This window comes from Sinocyclocheilus rhinocerous, unplaced genomic scaffold (genome assembly GCF_001515625.1).
Source record: "Sinocyclocheilus rhinocerous isolate Xijiao unplaced genomic scaffold, SAMN03320098_v1.1 scaffold111, whole genome shotgun sequence".
NCBI lineage: Eukaryota > Metazoa > Chordata > Actinopteri > Cypriniformes > Cyprinidae > Sinocyclocheilus > Sinocyclocheilus rhinocerous.
The window spans coordinates 942,236-957,973 of record NW_015642811.1 but is presented as its reverse complement, the minus strand read 5'-3'; the positions used below and the strand labels follow the sequence as shown (position 1 = coordinate 957,973).

The following is a 15,738-nucleotide window of genomic DNA, read 5'->3' as shown; positions in this document are numbered from 1 at the left end:
GTGTACTCACACTAGGCAATCTTAACCGTGCCCGAGCACGTTTGACCCCCAAATCCCGGTTCGTTTGACTAGTGAGTCTTTAAGTAGTGAGTACCCGCGCTCGGTTGGAAGAGGTGGGCCAGAGCGCGGTTCAGTTATATATAGATCAGTGAGTGTGAGCGCTAACCGTGCCGGAGCGGTCAAAAGTGATTGATCTGTAAAGCAATATATTGTGAGAGGGCCGTGTGTTACCGCATCCCAAACGACTCAAAATAATAAACCACAAAGTTAACAAAATGATGCACTCCACTGTGCTGATCGAGAGCGCTTCTCTGCTGTCTTCATGTGCTATCGGAAACTTCCCGTTTCCCACTTATGAAAACGTGAGCGCTTCATCATGTGAGCGCTGCTGCAGTCTTAGGCCCACCCCAAATGCTTTCATTGGTTGAGACGTGTGATGACAATCCATCCCAAGCCAGTACTGATCAACATCCCACCCCTCCTGTGACCCATGGTTTGTCTGTATGTGTATTCAGAGTCAGTGAGCAACGGACTTTCATAATAATAAAAAACTGCGTTACCGTGCGATAAAATAATTGACGGCGTTAATCAATTAATGCGTTAACGCGACAATAACGCTAACTTGCCCAGCCCTACAATTAATATATGATTATGATAAGTAGTGACAAAAAAGGCAGCGAGTCTGTATCCTGTCCTTCTCTGTGCACTGATGTCTGTAGTTCACTGACTCCATATTTCAATGGTCAACCTTGGTGAGCATCAAAGACTTCCTTCAAAAACGTTAAAAAACCACACTGACCCCAAACATTTGAATGGTAATGCAACATTTGAGTTAAATAATTAAAATTTAAAACAGTACATTTGATAAAATTAATAGCCTTGAGCTGATATACTACACCCACACCTGCAACCAAACCATGTGACAGCAGAGCCCTAGGATGGAGTAATGATATAAAACTCACATGCATTGCGAGAATGCTCCGTGGGATAAGTTCCCGATACTGTCTGATGTTGAAGTGCCACGTCTTGATCCTCATCAGATCATCGAAAGCGAACTCCAAAATCAACCGGCCCTCCGTACACACCTGAGAAAGCAAACATTCAGAAACCTATGATGTATTAAAGACTATGTCTCTTTCTCATCATGAAGAAATACGTTTTAGCTCAGAGAGCGACAGAACGCATCACCTTAACGCAGGTGATATTTTTCAGATTTTATGTCAGTTGGGCTTTTCAAACCAGATGATAGAGTTTCGAAGCCATTTCCTAATGAAAGGTGTTTATGTTGTATACCTGAACCGAAGGCCAACGAAATGGAAATTCTTGAGACGAGCTTACACAAACACAAAATAACAAAATTCGGAATACATGCAGAGGTCATAAACCATTAGCATTTACTGAAAAAAAAAAACAGGATGAGAAAAAGATTTTGCTGAATTTAGAGCTGCTCTACTCGTAGCCCCAATGTTCTGTTGCTGGGGCAACCGGAGGATGAGGAGGAGGAGGAGGAGGAGGAAGAAAGGGAGGGAGAGGAAAGGGGATTGGGGGGTGGGAGCATCAGCTGATTAGTTGGCATGGCAACGGCAAAGATGTAATCCCGCCAGAGCCACTCTAATCAATGCCCTCAGCACAGATGGTCTCTGGAGGATCAACAAGAAAAGAGGCTGGCGGGAGAGCACAGCGCCATCACATGACCACACTCTTTCACATTCTCTCGCTCATGCTCCCCACTTTTTTCATCTTCTGTATGCTTCTCCTGCTCTCTGAATCTGTTTTTGTTTGTCTCATTCTTTCTCCAGCTCTCCTTCTTTCCATCCTTCATTCGGCACTATCTCTCAACAACGTAACATGCTGAGGAAAAAGCAAAGTGAAAATGAAAGCATCTGTCTTTCGCTCTCGCTCTATACTGTACTGCTGCAGAGCTCTGCTTCAGGACATGTTTTAAAATTAAACTGGTCCAGCCAATCATTTGAATACTGAAATATGGGTGATTCTTCATATGTCCAGAATTGGATATACTATTCTGTTGTTGTTTTTTCACTCTATGACCGTGTCATTTCCACCACATCTGAAATCATCATTCACTTTGTGAAGGAAATTACATTTTACAATAACATTTTACATGTATTCATTTAGCAGACACTTTTATCCAAAGCGACTTACAATTGAGGAATATAACAAGTTATTCATCATAAAGAGGCAAATTACACTTTGCAATCTCCTTAGTCTTGATACGGTTAATTTCATTGCTAGCCTTTTATGTATTCTAAATGAGCACAATAAAATGTTATTGCAAATGAAATGCTCTAGGAAAAAAGTTGGTTTAAAAGTACACTAACTTTTGAATGAAACTTTATTGGGTGAAAAATTGTTCACAGTTGAAATTTGTGTAAAATCTGATATAATTGTTACACAATTAATACAAGTTCTCATAGTTTTAAACATTGATAATTTTATAACAGACTTCCATAGATTATGACTGTTTATCTGGCTCTGGGATGGGGTAAAAGTAGATCTACAGATAAATGCCATTTGAAAAGTGCCAAAAATAAATAAATAATGCATGGTAAAATAAAATAAAAAACATAAAATGCACAAAATAAAAGAAACACAAAATTATCAGTTCCCAAGACAATTTTACCTTCATATAAAAAATTTAAAAGTTGAAATATGTTAGTTTTGATTAAATAAATATAAATAAAATAATAAAATAAAATAAAATAAAATAAAATAAAATAAAATAAAATAAGTAGATAAATGAATCAATCATTCAATCAACTCCTGGAACATAAAAGTGCCTGTAGATGAAAAGAACTACATATATGAATAAAATGTTCTCCAATTGTGTACAAATATGCAGATGACTAAAATACCTGCTATTATGTTTTTGACCATTTCTCTGAATACAGCACTTGATTAATAAAGTACAGCTGTGATTTTGTAATCGGTTGCTCAAAGACTAGTGGGTCTCCATTCCTCTGTAATGATAAATTCTCGGGCTCTTGTATGGATTAGAGTGGATTAGTCCATATCAGTGTGTGAAAATAATCCAAAGTGCTTGATGGACAAGGTGGAAACATAAAATCTGTTGATAAGTGGTTTAACCTTCTGATGCATGATGTCCACTACAGCTGACAGATCTTAAAAAGCTATTTACATTTACATTTACATTACATTTACATTTACACACACACACACACACACACACACAAAGAAAAACAATTAGATATAATAGAAAAAATAGAAAGCTAGTGTTTTTTTGTTTTTTTTTCAATGTCAGTAGGATTTTGTGATTTGCGCCATACTCTTTCTGCAGCTCTGAGCTTAGAACGATACTCACGGAGAACATCAGATAGCCAAGGGGCAGAAGAGGTGGTACGAGCTGGCCTTGAAGACAAGGGACAGACAGTGTCTAAACAAAACGTAAGAGAGGAGCAGAAAGTATCAGTAGCACTGTTAACATCAAGAGATGATGAAACCATAGCAGATGATGAAACCATAGCAGATAGCCGGGAGGGTGAGAGTGAGCGTAGGTTACGTCGAAAAGTGACAAAATTATTGGAGAGTGCTGCAGGTGTAGCAGTGTCCTCTGGTTTGATCCAGGTCTCTGTCAGGGCCATGAGATTTAGCTTTGAATGACTAATAATAGAAGTAATGAAATCTGCTTTGTTTACAGCAGACTGACAATTCCAGAGACCAATAGAAAAAGTAATGTATTAGCAGACGTAGGCAAAGTGCGCAGGTTGTTAGGATTGCGCTGCCTACAGTGTGTGATGCGTGGTTTTGCGAGTGGTAGTGATAGTAGGGATCTGGGAATTAGGGCTGTCGCGATAACCGCAATATCGCAATACCGCTATTGACGAGCAAACCGCAGAGGAATGCAAGAACCGCAGCAACCGCGATTTTTGCGTTTTATTTTTTCGTAAGGTTATGCCCTTCTCGTTTTACAGAGCCTTCTAAAGTGGCGCTCAAAGTTAAAATGATTTCAACAGCGTGTTTCATTACGTCTCTTTGATAGAATGAATCAGCATTTTTGAATGTGTAGTTGAATGACATTCCCTTTCCACCACCTTGTGGCGCAACACTGTAACTGCACTGACTGACAGCCCGTCTAGAAGAGAAGGGTATAACTGCAGCCCGGAGATCTCCAAATGGGGGCGGGAACTCCAAAACGGGGTGCGAGCTCCAAAATAGGGCGTGGCTTCCTCCCATTGACAGTCAGGCACATGACACGCATGGAATTTTTTCCCCCCAATCCACTTCAGTGCAAACTCCGCCCCACGGCTGATTCTAAAGATTTTATTGGTTGTGTCAATTAGTGTTGATTTCATACATTATGCTACAAAAAATGCTAACCCCTAAACCTACCCCACACCTGACCCTAACCTTAACCAGTGAAATTGACTGCACGGCGGGATTGGCGCTGAATAGCGTGGTAAAGAAAAATGCAGTTCAGGAGATAAACAGTTAATAAGATTATGCGATATGAGATCGTTCCGTAACTCCCCAATCGGACCTCACCGGACAATGGCAGCTTTTTAGTTACACCTAGCGTCACTACCCCCTCCTACCCTGCGAATTTCGAGCCCCGGGACGCCCCCGTTGCTTAGAACAAAGCGATAGAGTGAAATATTTCCCCTGCGCTGGGACGGCTCGCAGGAGAGCTCGTGGGTGATTCCCGTTTATTAAGCAGAGCAGAGGTTCAAACTCCAGTCCGAATGTATATATATATATATATATATGTGTGTGTGTGTATATATACAGTATATATATATGTATATGTATGGCGATAATACCGCATACCGCGCTATTGAGCCACTCAAAATCACCGCAAGGGAAATTCCCTCACCCTACTGGGAACACATAGTAAGAATTGGTTATAAAAACTGGAAACAGAAGGGAAACAAGTAGTAGGAAAGAGAATGATTCAAAAGCGATACTTATGTCCTTTGCCGGTGTCCCTGCTCGGTGTGACGTTACATCCAAACCACCATGAGCCAATGACCTTTGACCATTTCTCATAATTCAACAATACAACTGTCCTCTTTATAGGTCATTATATTTTTTATTATGACTATTTACGACAGCAAGAATTCAGGCTGCAAAAGTGGTGAAGCATCAAGTAGCTCTATCTTATATTCTAAAACGTCCAGTCAGCCTCTCCTGAGGCATAATAGAAATACACAGTTATAATGTCAACTGGAAATGACCTTTATGGTACAAGTGATACCATAAACCCTTTCGGTTTAGATCAATGGCAAACTGCATATTTAATCAGCAAAACGCTTAATTGACATAAAAAATGACCATGGCTTGTAATTTGCTCTCCACCTTTCAAATACATTAAAATGATTGTTATGCTTGCTTTTGTGTCCTTGTTTAGTGCATTCAGACTGTGATTCTGAAATTAAATCTCACCAACTTGCTTCTATTATTATTATTATTTTTATTTTTTTTACCATGACAAAGAAACTAATCAAAAACTAAAGTATATGAAAACACACAGAGTTAGTACTGAGTAATATATTAATAAAGAGCTTTCTTAGCAGAGTCCAAAGCTGCCAGAAATATTTCACAAGGATTCCTAACGACCTCCATCAGTAAACACATAGAATAATGGCTGTGATTAAAGTAGTAAATTATCACGCCTGCCATGTTTGTTTGTTCTATTAGACAGTTTATGGGGTTTATCACAGGGAATGTAAGAACTGAAGGAAACAGATAACTGTGTCATTTCTCCTTCCACTCTGAGGTTACGATAATGAGCAAAAATGCATAAGGAGAACAAAGAATGCATGTTTTGTTGACAAACATAGAAACTAAGTGTATCTGCACCTCATCATTTATTCATTCATTTTAAAACGTTGTGCCTGTTTAGGATATGGTGTCACACACACACATACACTCTCCTTCTTTACCTTGGTGAACATGGGCTTGCCGTGTTGCGTTACCATGGTGCACTGATCGCAGTCTACAGTGATGCAGTTGTTGTGGAAGGACTCTTTGGAGTGTTTCAGGATGTAGTAGAGGTCTGACACACCACCCTCAAATACCGTGCTGAAGTAACGAGGGATGAGGGTCCGCCCGATTGCTGAGGAGGGAAACAAGATGTCATTTACATTTTGTTTAATGCATTCTTAAATTGACTTGAAATGTCTCTACATCTCTTAATTTCTCACTGTTTGTTACAGTACATTATTAACAAGTAAGATGTACATGATCCAAGCAATTTCTTGCAACTTCAGAGATACAGTTAGAATGATTTAAAAATGAACAAAAACTGTTCCTGCATTCCCTCAAATTGTGTGACCATGCATCAGCATAATATGGTGTCCGAGAAGTGCAAAACAAATCACAATTCTGAAAACAAAATACCAAATTACAAACGCAAATGCAAGTCTAAAAAACGAAATAACAATTCAGAAAGCACAACAACAATTCAGAAAACATTATAACACGTCCAGTTGTCTCAAACTATACCTACCTTTTCCGGTTTGTCTGATTTGTCGTTGTGTTTTCTGACTTGTTATTTTGTTTTCGAATTTGTCATTGCGTTTTCTGACTTGTTATAATGTTTTCTGAATTGTTGTTGTGTTTTCTGAATTGTTATTTTGTTTTTTAGACTTGCATTTGCATTTGCGTTTGTAATTTGTTATTTTGTTTTCAGAATTGTGATTTGTTTTGCACTTCTCGGACACCGTAGCATAAGCACTGACATAGCACGACTGGGAATTTTTGAAAAATTGTTATAGATTAGCCTAAATGATATAAAGTCTGATAATTTGTTTAACCTGCCTGAGGTATCGCAAAAAAGTTGAGTTGGAATACTTATTCTTCCTTGCAGCTGGAGATAATTATGCAACTTTTTTTCTGTTGTTGTTTAACAATGAACAAAGACAGAGCCCCTGTCTGGATGTGTGGCCTCAGGTATATCTGCATTGTTCGATTTTTATTCATAGCTTGTATTCTTGCTTCATTACAAAAAAACTATCGAATCCATACACACTACAACAAATAATTTTCTTAATCAGTATTTTTTGCCAAGATTTCCAAAAAAAAAAAAAAAGAAAAGAAAGAAAGAAAGAAACAATACATTTACTGATAAGCAAAATAGTGTAATATTTATATCTTGAATATATCTTAATGTAAGTTTTTAAACAAGCTTAAAGCATTAACATCGATGTCACTATATTTAGATGGAATAAATGAACAATAAAAAATACTAAAAATAAGAGTAATAAAAGTGAGGTAAGAAAAATTCAATAAATTTATTATTACTATTCACAAAATGTTTATGAAGTCTATTATGTTCACCAAGGCTGCAACTATTTGATAAAAAATACAGTAAAAACAGTGATATTGTGAATTATCATTACATATATTTTAACATGTAATTTATTTCTGTCATTTAAAGCTGAATTTTCAGCAGCCACATGATAAGGAAACATTCCAATATGCTGATTTGCTGCTCCTTTCTATTACTATCAATTTTAAAAACAGCTGTGATGCTTAATATTTTTGTGGAAAGTGTGATACAATGTAAAAGTCTTACTTCTGATCAATTTAATGCATCATTTCTGATTCATTTCTCTTTTTTTCTGAAAACTAAAAACATGCTGACCTCCAACCTTTGAATAGTAGTGTATATATATATTTTAAATATATATTAAACATGTAAATACAAACATATATCTGAGCCACCCATTGAAAAGCTTTACAAAACCTTTTAATGCACATTTAGCTGGACATCTCTGGCCAAGAAAGTAGCAGACCCTCCCAGCGAAACAACTTGTACTTTTTGCGACTGGCTTTGCAGTGTTAACTTATCATTTTAATATTGAAACTGAACGGACGAGCAGCCTTATCCAGCTTAGCGTCTGATTTCAGGCAGAAATAATCCATCTTACAGTCAAACTCCCCTTTGAGAGAAATTATGTTTGTGCCACCAGCCCTGAGGGAGCGGAACCGGGGTGGTGGAGGGAAAGAGAGAGAGAACTTAATTTACCCAGCTTCCCTTAAGACAGACGCCACTGCCGCCACCGGTTAAAACTGCACGGGCAGAAGGAGAAAATGAAACAGCTGCAAACGCGGCCTGTTTCTTAAATTGGCTAAAGTCTGGCATGACTAAATCAACACATAAATACTTGGCAGGGGGAGAGAGTGAGAAAAACGGGAGAAGGGGAGAGAGCGGAGGGAGGGAGAGCCCTAGCTTGAGCGTATAAATGAAGGTCTCCCTAGTGGTTAAGACACAGAGTGAGCCGACGATGGGAGCTGACTGTTAATGAGCGAGTGCGAGAGAGAGAGAATGGTGGAGCGGTTCGAAGGGATGCTGAAAATAAATATGAAATACCCATGAATGAAAGAACGGCACAGAATGCAGGCAAATAAAGTGCTACAGGGAAGGACGGAGAGGAAGAAAGTGAGAGAGATACAAAATGAAAGGCTGACAGGCAGGGTGACAGCGAGGGGTGTTGTGCTGAAGGGAGATGTTGTTACTGAGGGCACACCTGACTGCCCGCTAAAGTTCTAGAGCACTGTGGCATAGCGGCCCCTATGCCTAACCATGAGGCATAAAATCACAGACACACTCGCACACACCAAAATAAAGAGACCAGCGTGTGTGTGTGTGTGTGTGTGTGGTACCAGGGCAGCTTGAACAAACAAGGAGCTCTATAATACCTAGAGAAAGCTATCTGTTAGCATTCACATTCCTCTAAATAGCTGTCAGTCAGCTGGTGCTTCAGAAATATGGGTGCTCAGTTCTGGGCATGCAGAACTGGGTTTTTGAGGCAATCACCTAAGCCGTAAATGCCATGTGACTAATTAATAGTAATAAAATGACATCATGACAATGCTAAATGCAAGTCCTAAAAACAAACAGACACTGGCATAACATCTATATATTAATGAAATATTACATATAATATATTACATATAGAAATATATGTATTTCTATGTATATATTTAATATTTATGTGATATAAAAAATCCATTTATCAAAGATTCCTGGAAAAAAAACGTATCATGGTTTTTATAAAAATATTAAGCAGCACAACTGTTTTCAGCATTGGTAATAATAGGAAATCTCTTTTGAGCACCAAATCAGCACATTTGAATGATTTCTGAAGGATCATGTGACACTGAAGTCAGAAATATTTTTTTTATGTCAAAATAGAAAACAGATGTTTTAAATAGTAACAATATTTCACAGTATTACTGTATTTTTAATCAAATAAATGCAGCTTTAGAAAGCATTCCTTCAAAAACCTTCAAAAAGCAACTTCCTTCAAAAACCTTCCTTAATTTTACCGACCCCAAACTTTTGAACGGTAATTTATGTATATATGCAAAACTTTAAAATAATATATATTATAAAATATTTTAAATAATACTTCAGTAATGTTTTTAATGTTTTAACATTCACATTTACATGCATAATTACATGCAAGCAGTGGTGGAAAGAGTACTGAAAAAATATACTCAAGTAAAAGTACCATTACCTTCCAAAAAATTTAGTGCGAGTAGAGCTTTAGAAAGCATTCCTTCAAAAACCTTCAAAAAGCAACTTCCTTCAAAAACCTTCCTTAATTTTACCGACCCCAAACTTTTGAACGGTAATTTATGTATATATGCAAAACTTTAAAATAATATATATTATAAAATATTTTAAATAATACTTGTATAATACAGTAATGTTTTAATACAGTAATGTTTTTAATGTTTTAACATTCACATTTACATGCATAATTACATGCAAGCAGTGGTGGAAAGAGTACTGAAAAAATATACTCAAGTAAAAGTACCATTACCTTCCAAAAAATTTAGTGTGAGTAGAGTAAAAGTACTTGTCCAAAAAACTACTTGAGTAAGAGTAAAAGAGTAGCCTATTTAAAAGTACTCATGAGTATTGAGTAGTGAGTACTGAGCTGTGGATTCTACCCCCTCATAATAAACGCTGTACACCGCAATTGATACATTTTAAAAACGTTGTACATTCTGTAATTCACATTTTCTTGTTTGTCATAAAGAATGAATAATATCTATCATCCAGCAGTTTTAATTTTGACTGCCAGACTGCCAGACTGTTTAGAACAGTGCAAATACAAACACCATTAGAAACTCATAGTTCAGCATCACACACCATGATATGGGTTAAAATGAGAGCCCATTTCTCTCCAAAACGGTGCCAGTTTTAGCGTTTTGCAATAAAGAAATAAGATAACTAAACTTGATAATTTATGTTACAATTTTAACATAAATGCACATTGTTCTAAAAGGATGGCAAATTCATGCCATACCTTTTACACATTTACTCAAATTATGCTGATAATACAATTTGTAAGGAAAAATGCATTAAATAGCAAAGTATTTCTGGGGAAACTTTTTCAAAGGAAAACACACACACACACACACACATATGTCTCTTTGCTGAGCCGCGCGTCTCGGTGAATCAGCAGCATCCACAACTGAACGGAACAAAAAATGTTGAACTTGAAAATTGTTTATGCGCAAGTGCACTTGCTAAATGAAGGCGGACTGTATAAAATTGATAAAAAAACGTTTTCACAGCGCGCATCACGCGCTCAAACTCAACAAAAGTCAACAAGTTCAACAAGCAACAACGACTTATCCAAGTGACTGCTGCAGAACGCACGCGAGAGAGAGACGAGGCAGCGCAGATCGCGCGTCTCATAAGTGAGTGGGAATTTACCGAACGTGGCACTTGCGGGAGTTAACACTGTATGCAATACCCGCAACCGCACACCAAATTTCACCCCGTGTAGTTTTTTTTTTTTTTCAAATAAAGCCAAGGTAACACTCATTTTACATACAGCACACAGTGAAAATGACATGAATATGACATTGGGCAAAAGCATGAAGCTATCATAATTAATTTGAAATCACTTAAAGTTTGTCGATCGCACGTCTCCAGTGAAGCTGAACTCTCCTCCTGTCAGCATTCAGTTTGCATGGACCGATCGTCACGCAGAGAACACGCGATCATGCAGGATACACATGCACACTTCACAAGATCTCACAACTGGATCCGACTAAGTTTGCAAGGTTTGTGAAATTAAATGTTCATTAGTCATTCAAAGATTTGTTTAAATGATATAAATGCATATTTGCTGAATGCTGACGGCAAATGAGAAAGTATTATAATGTTTGCCTTTCTATTACTAATAATATTAAAGCAATCGTTATAATACTTTTTTGTATACATTTTAATTCCTTTGTTTAACTGATCTATCTGATTATTAGATAGACTTCTATCTATATTAGACACAACTGAATTACGAACAAGAGGGAGAATGTGAGCGGTGTGCGCTCTCAAAATAAAAGTCTGCCGCGCGTCAAAATAAATGTCCCGCCTCGAACACATCGGCCAAACAGAAAAACTTATCGGCCGATGCCGATATTTGAAAAATGCCAAATATCAGCCGATATATCGGCCTTGGCGATATATCGGTCGACCACTAGTTAATTTTACTCGGTACTTAAATGTATAATTACACTGTAACAAGGGCAACAAAATAAAGTGTAACCAGAAAATGTCAAATTGGTGTGGTTATGCCCTCTATAAGTAAGAACTAACTGGATTATTCCAACAAAGCAAACACTGACCACTTGGTCCATTAGCATCCTATGGCCAGACTATAAATACACAGTAGCATGTCACCAAGACTTCTGTTTGTTATTAACTGCTGACTTTTTTTTTTCATAAAAATATCTGTAAATACCACTATATCATCCAGAGATTGACCTCTACTGAGACAAAAGAAGAGAATATAGGTGTTCTATAAGTAAGACTAAGACTCCTACACATGAATCTCCACATAACTCTGAAATATATGTATTTAACCCGTAACCTCTTTTGCCAGTAACAAGCAGAGCATGTGAGCGGAGCGGAGTGGTAATATTTCCTTAAGAGCGCAGAGCGCCTTTCTGAAGATTCCGCTCCGCTCGCTCAATACGCTCAGCGCCGCTCGCTCAACCCAGAATGCCTTGCTTGGGCGGTTAGAGCGACTGAGCGGAGCGCACGTCCATAGAGCGGAAAACGTAGCGGAGCGTCACACCGCTCCGCTTCGCTCACATGCTCTGGTAACAAGCAATAACATAGAAAAGACTTCTCTCAGGTAATTTTTAAGGTAAGCTTAATTTGTCTTATTCTGACACCTTTGCACATTTGTTTATTTTTTTCCATGATGTATTCATAGTCATCTATACAAGACAAGATAGAAATGGCGAACAAAGTCCTGCTGGGACGTATTTCTCTTTGCCGCCTGTAGAGGGAGCACTTCAAACAACCTCTCTTTAAAATAAAAGTTAGCCTCAGCAGGAATCTGACAATAACCCACATGCTTTTGTGAATCTTTTGTGTCTGAGCAAGCTCTTTTTGCATGTTATGAGGGGACTCCAGACTGATTGGCCCATCTACAGAAGCGAGCACTCCAGAGATTGGATTAAGCAGTCACTTGTTTCGGCTAACACGTCGTGCAACATATGCCTCTCAAGTAATGTGTACCCAAACACGCAATTTACAAATAATTAACGTCATGTTAATTAGGAACATTAATTCACGCTGAGCGTAGGCTCCAGGACGGATGCCAACACTCGCAGCCAAAAAGACAAGAGAGGAGTTCAGTTTCAAGTGGCACAGCAGACGGAGAGGAGAGTGTGAGGGGGACAGAGAGAAAGAGAGAGACAGTCAAAGACACAGAGGGGTGGACAGAAAGGTTACGCAGCGAGACAGGCAAAACATGAGAAAATAAAGACAAACAAAAGTGATTTTGCATGCAAAACAAAGGTCAACCTTTTCTCTTTTTTCAAATAAAAAAAAAAAGTCTGATTATTTTTCTCACCACCTCAACACAAATTCTTGTACCATTCGCTCTTATCTTATCACAACGAAATTTTCAGGCTTCATAAAAGACAGAAAAGCCCCATAAATGCCATAAAAGTGTTCCATATGACTAGTGCAGTGTATTTCAGATCCTCAAAAGTCACATGATGGCTTTGTGTGATGCACACACCAAAATTTAAGTTGTATTCACTGAAAAAATTGAACTTGTTGCATTTAATAAGAACCTATTGAATCATATCTTTTCAATGAATCACTGTTCACAAAAAAGCTCAAAATGAATTGGACTGATCTAGGTCTTGAATTCCCTATGACTCCGGTCGTAGTGGTTAACAGTTCACTGCAGGGAGGATTAATGCAGCACACAAGCCATATGTATGACATGTATGATGCTTTTGCCTCTTTGTTCAAGCTTTAAAGCCTTAATTTCCATAGGCACTGATTGTATGGAAAAGTGCGACCTGTATAATTCTTCAAAATGTCTCCTTTTGTGTTACACAGAAGAAATAAGAACCATACAGGTTTGGCCTGCTCTGGTATAATTACACAGTCAATGGAGTGCTCTGCAGTGCAACACATGCTGGGAAAAGTGTGTATTGTGAAAAGAAAAGAGAGTTCTCTCCAAAAAACTTTTTTACATGACTGAACTCACACGCTCAGTTCTGAAACTTGGATATCTGCCTTTTTAGGCATCATATAGTGCTAATTTGAAGCCAGTTTCAAAATGTAGGCAGATTAATTATGTACTCTTCACTGTGAAGACCATCCCAATCCCAGGAACTGTGACAAATTTAGTGGGGTTTTTGATAGTCTCTTATAGAAGTCTCTCATAGAGCTCATCGATGCTGCATTTATTTAAAATATGGTAAAAACAATACAGTAACTGTGAAATTAAAATAATGAATCTATTTTAATAGTCTTCAGTGTCGCATGATCCATCAGAGATCATTCTAATATGCCAATTTGCTGCTTAATAATTATGCCAATTTGTCCTGCTGAATATTTTTTTGTGGAAACCATAACAGATTGTTTTTTTCAGGATTCTTTGATGAAAAAAAGTTCAAAAGAGCATATTTAAAAAAATAAAATAAATTGTAACAATTTAAACTTTAAAAAAGTCTTTACTGTGACTTTTAATCAATTCCATTTTATATAAATATTAATAACATTAATAACAAATATATATAAACAATTATTTCCCCCTAAATTTGTCTGTGTGCATTTATGCTTCTTAGAGCATTACACACCTCCTCTGTATTGAAATCAACAGTAAGTATAATCACTTTGTGTGAGGAGCACTACTTATATGATATATAGAGCTGCTGCCAAAGTAAAGCATTTCATTTCATTTAGAACGCTGCCTTAGAGGTCCACTGCCTCAAAAAAATATACAGCGAGGCAACTCACTATGTTTTGGAGCAGAGCTCCAGTGGCTGGCTGGCTTTCCCCAGGTGAGATCCCATTAAAAAACAGGTGAATATTTTTAGAACTGAGAAAATGTTGAAAAGAACTGCAACAGCAGCATCATTAATTGTGCTTCAGCATTATGGGAAGGGAATATTGCACCCACTTTTTTTAGGTCACACTGTGACTTTCCAAACAGCGGGCCAAAAGTGCACAATCCCGCTTGCTGTGAGCGAGCTAAACTTTATTTCCACCATTACAAATAACTCGTTATTTATAAAGCGTGCCATAAGAACTTACGAGGTCGTAGCAACAAACGTGTAAGCGAGAAAAAATGAAGAAAGGGTTTCAAAGCACAGCGCAACAGTGAACTTATCAAACACCACAACTGCGGTTTTAGTTATTTGACTTCAATATTGACTGACTGCAAGAAGCATGCAAGATTTTCATTTGGCGCGAGACACAGTGAGGGTTCCAAAAAGAATGCGGTTTATAAAAAAGGATAAAAAAGAGAAGAACAGCTCTCGCCCTGCCCTTCCTTGTCAGTAATTATCTCTCTGGGACAATCGCTCCATTCCTAAACACAACCCACACTTACATTCTCTCTCTCTTTCTTTCTCTCTTTCACACACATGAATTCTAAACCTAAAATGCAAAAGCAGCTCCCATGACTCTATGTTTTACCCTCTCTGATGGGACAACATTCAGATTGTAAGCGTGAATTATGAATAGATAATGATTAGGTATTGGTTCAAACAGAGATGTGAGAATACACAGTCTAAGCCTCTCAGAGGATAAGTTGGCGAGGTGAAACTGGAATAATATATACCAGAGAGATGATTTGTCAAAGGATTGTGTAGTGCTTTTGCTATCTAGTTGAATAGTTCAAGCAACTGTTAACCTCTGTTTGAAATAATTCTGTTGTTTGCAATATGCAATTCAAAATGTTCTGTCAAAATGTCAAAAATACACAAATAATAAATCAATATTAAAAATAAAAAACAACAACATATACCAGTCTTTCGGCATGACCAAGTATAACACTTTAGATTAGGCAACACATATTCAGTTTTCCCTAAGATATGGACTAGGGTTAAGGGATCTAGAATATGGTCATGCATAAAAAGGCATTAATATGTGCTTTATAAGTACCAATAAACAGCAAATACGCTAGTAATATACATGCTAATAAGCAATTATTTAATAGCGAATACTGTTTCCTAATCTAAGTATCAACTTAATTCAGCACCCAAACCCAAATGCAGTTTTTAGACAAAATTCTACATACCACTGTTTTTATTTGCTTTAACAATTTTATATATACATTATAGTTCACACGTTCAGGGTCGGTGAGATTTTATTTGAAAAGAAATTAATAGTCTTTTAAGCAAGGATGTATTAAACTTATCAAAAGTGACTTTTAAAGCTGTTTTTTTAAAGCTGGATAGATATCAATTAGTGCAGAAAGTAAT

At 37.4% G+C, this 15,738-nt stretch overlaps 1 protein-coding gene across 5 annotated transcripts in view; it reads right to left on the bottom strand.

The window, feature by feature from the left end:
* Positions 1-15,738, bottom strand: part of LOC107756465 (LIM domain-binding protein 2) — a 64,073-nt gene that overhangs the window by 17,876 nt on the left and 30,459 nt on the right. For 4 of the 5 annotated variants that reach the window (XM_016573585.1, XM_016573586.1, XM_016573587.1 and 1 more), the window contains exons 3-4: positions 5,919-6,091; positions 963-1,085 (exon numbers count right to left, since the gene is read on the bottom strand). In XM_016573585.1, coding sequence (XP_016429071.1) covers positions 963-1,085; positions 5,919-6,091 — 296 coding nt within the window. The remainder of the gene's footprint in view (positions 1-962; positions 1,086-5,918; positions 6,092-15,738) is intronic. The other variant, XM_016573589.1, reaches the window with a different exon arrangement.